The following is a 2,453-nucleotide window of genomic DNA, read 5'->3' as shown; positions in this document are numbered from 1 at the left end:
GGGGCCGCGCGGCGCCCGCCGTGCTGGCGGCGCAGGACGCCATCGTCTTCTCGGGCGACGCCGAGGAGCCGCCCGGGGACGGGGCGCCCGCGCCCGCCGCCGGCACCGACGTCTTCTGGGCCAGCCTGGTGCGGGCGCAGATGTGCGTGTGGGACCTGCAGGGAGCCATCGAGGGCGGCCCCGGGAGCGTGTGCGCGGATGGGAGCTGCCCGCACGGGAATGTGTCCGCGGATGGGAGCTCCTCACACAGGAACGTGTCCGTGGATGGGAGCACCTTGAATGAGAGCACGTCCATGGATGGGAGCATCTTGCATGAGAATGTGTCCATGGATGGGAGCATCTTGCACAGGAATGTGTCCGTGGATGGGAGCACCTTGCACGAGAACATGACCATGGATGGGAGCATCTTGCACAGGAATGTGTCCATGGATGGCAGCTCCTCACATGGGATCGTGTCCATGGATGGGAGCATCTTGCACCAGAACATGTCCATGGATGGGTGTATCTTGCACGAGAACATGTCCATGGATGGCAGCTCCTCGCACGGGATCGTGTCCATGGATGGGAGCATCTCGCACAGGAATGTGTGCGCAGATGGAAGCGTTTTGCACGGGAACATGTCCACGGATGGGAGCGTCTTGCATGGGAATGTGTGCATAGATGGGAGCATCTTGCATGGGAACATGTCCACGGATGGGAGCATCTCGCACGGGAACGAGCTCCTGGATGGGAGCATCTCACACAGGAACAAGTCCGCAGATGGGAGCTTCTCAGATGGAAATGTGTCCATGGATGGGAGCATCTTGCACGGGAACGTCTCCCCGTGCGGGAGCTTCTCACACGGAAACGTGTCCCTGGATAGGAGCATCTCGCATGGAAATGTGTCCATGGATGGGAGCATCTTGCCTGGAAACACATCCACAGATGGGAACATCCTGCATGGAACCACGGCCGTGGTTGGGAACGTCCTGCAGGAGCGCGAGCCCGTGGAAGGGAGCGTCTCGCGTGCTGCGGAGCCTATAGAAAGGAGCCTCCCACACGACTTCACGCCTATAGAGAGGAACCTCTCCCACCTCTTGGTGCCTATAGAAAGGAGCCTCTCGCATACATCTGTGCCTGCAGATGGGAGCATCTCACATGAGTTGGGGCCTATAGAAGGGAGCCTCTCGCACGACTTCATTCCTATAGAAGAGAACATCTCGCACAAGCTGCTGCCTATAGAAGGGAACATCTTGCGTGAACTGGGGCCTATAGAAAGGAGCCTCTCACATGAGCTGGTGCCTATAGAAAGGAGCCTTTCGTACGACGTCGTTCCTATAGAAGAGAACATCTCGCACGAGCTGGTGCCTATAGAAGGGAACCTCTCTCATGAGTTGGCGCCTATAGAAAGGAGCCCCTCACACGAGCTGGTGCCTATAGAAGGGAACCTCTTGCACAACCTGGTGCCTATAGAAAGGAGCCTCTCGCACGAGCATGGGGACGAGGAATCCGAGGAAGAGGAGGAGGAGGCTGAGGGCTCGTCCTCCCAGGAGGAGGAGGAGGAGGAGGAGGAGGAGGCCGAGGAGGAGGAAGAGCAGCACTTCTACAGCAACCCGCTGTTCCGGGGGGGCCGCGCGCCGCGGTACCGGCCCCACGGGGCCGTCACGGAGCGGGACGAGGCGGACGTGGGGGGGCCGCCCGCCCCCCAGCGCCCTCCTGACGGCGGCGCCGAGCGGGGTGAGTGCCGGGACCCCGGCCCCACTGGGGCGGCTGGGGGGGGTGTCCCCCCCCCGGCTCCTTTTCCATCGAGTTCTTCTCCCTCCAGGATCCCCCGGACCCCCAGGCCTGGAGCTCTCCAGCCCCCCGGATCTGCCCCCAGGAGGGGGGCACTGGGACCCACCCTGTCCGCCGGATCTGCCTCCAAAAAAGGGGGGCTGGGACCCCCACAGCCCCCCAGATTTTCCCCCAGGAGAAGGGGACTGGGAATGTCCTCGTCCCCCGGATCTGCCCCCAAAAAGGGGAGACTGGGACCCCCCCATCCACCCGGATCTGCCCCTGGAAAGGGGGGATTGGGACCCCCCCAGCCCCCCAGATCTGCCCCCAAAAGGGGGGGAATGGGACCCCTCCAACCCCCCAGATCTGCCTCTAAAAGGGGGGGACTGTGACCCCCACCTTGCCCCTGATCTGCCCCCAAAAGGGGGGGACAGGGACCCCCCCATCTACCCAGATCTGCCCCTGAAAGTGGGGGACTGGGACTCACCCCTTGCCCCAGATCTGCCCCCAAAAGGGGGGAACTGGGACCCCCCCAACCCTACAGATCTGCCCCCCGAAGGGGGGGACAGTGAGCCCCCCATCCCCCTAGATCCGCCCCTAGACTTTGGCTACCAGCCCCCCTGTCGCCCTCCGTCCCCCCTCAATTTGCCAGTGGGAGGGGGGCGCTGGGACCTCCCCAGCCCCTCAGATCTGCCCCCCCC

At 63.3% G+C, this 2,453-nt stretch overlaps 1 protein-coding gene across 1 annotated transcript in view; it reads left to right on the top strand.

The window, feature by feature from the left end:
* Positions 1 to 1,550, top strand: part of LOC112950136 — a gene marked incomplete at its 3' end in the record, with an annotated part of 4,909 nt that extends 3,359 nt beyond the window's left edge. Inside the window, exon 2 of the mRNA XM_026042605.1 lies at positions 36 to 1,550. Coding sequence (XP_025898390.1) covers positions 36 to 1,550 — 1,515 coding nt within the window. The remainder of the gene's footprint in view (positions 1 to 35) is intronic.
* Positions 1,551 to 2,453: the final 903 nt, after the last annotated feature.

Source organism: Nothoprocta perdicaria, unplaced genomic scaffold, assembly GCF_003342845.1.
Source record: "Nothoprocta perdicaria isolate Ctin4 unplaced genomic scaffold, notPer1 scaffold_103, whole genome shotgun sequence".
In the NCBI taxonomy this organism is placed as follows: domain Eukaryota; kingdom Metazoa; phylum Chordata; class Aves; order Tinamiformes; family Tinamidae; genus Nothoprocta; species Nothoprocta perdicaria.
This window is presented reverse-complemented; position numbering and strand designations above follow the sequence as displayed.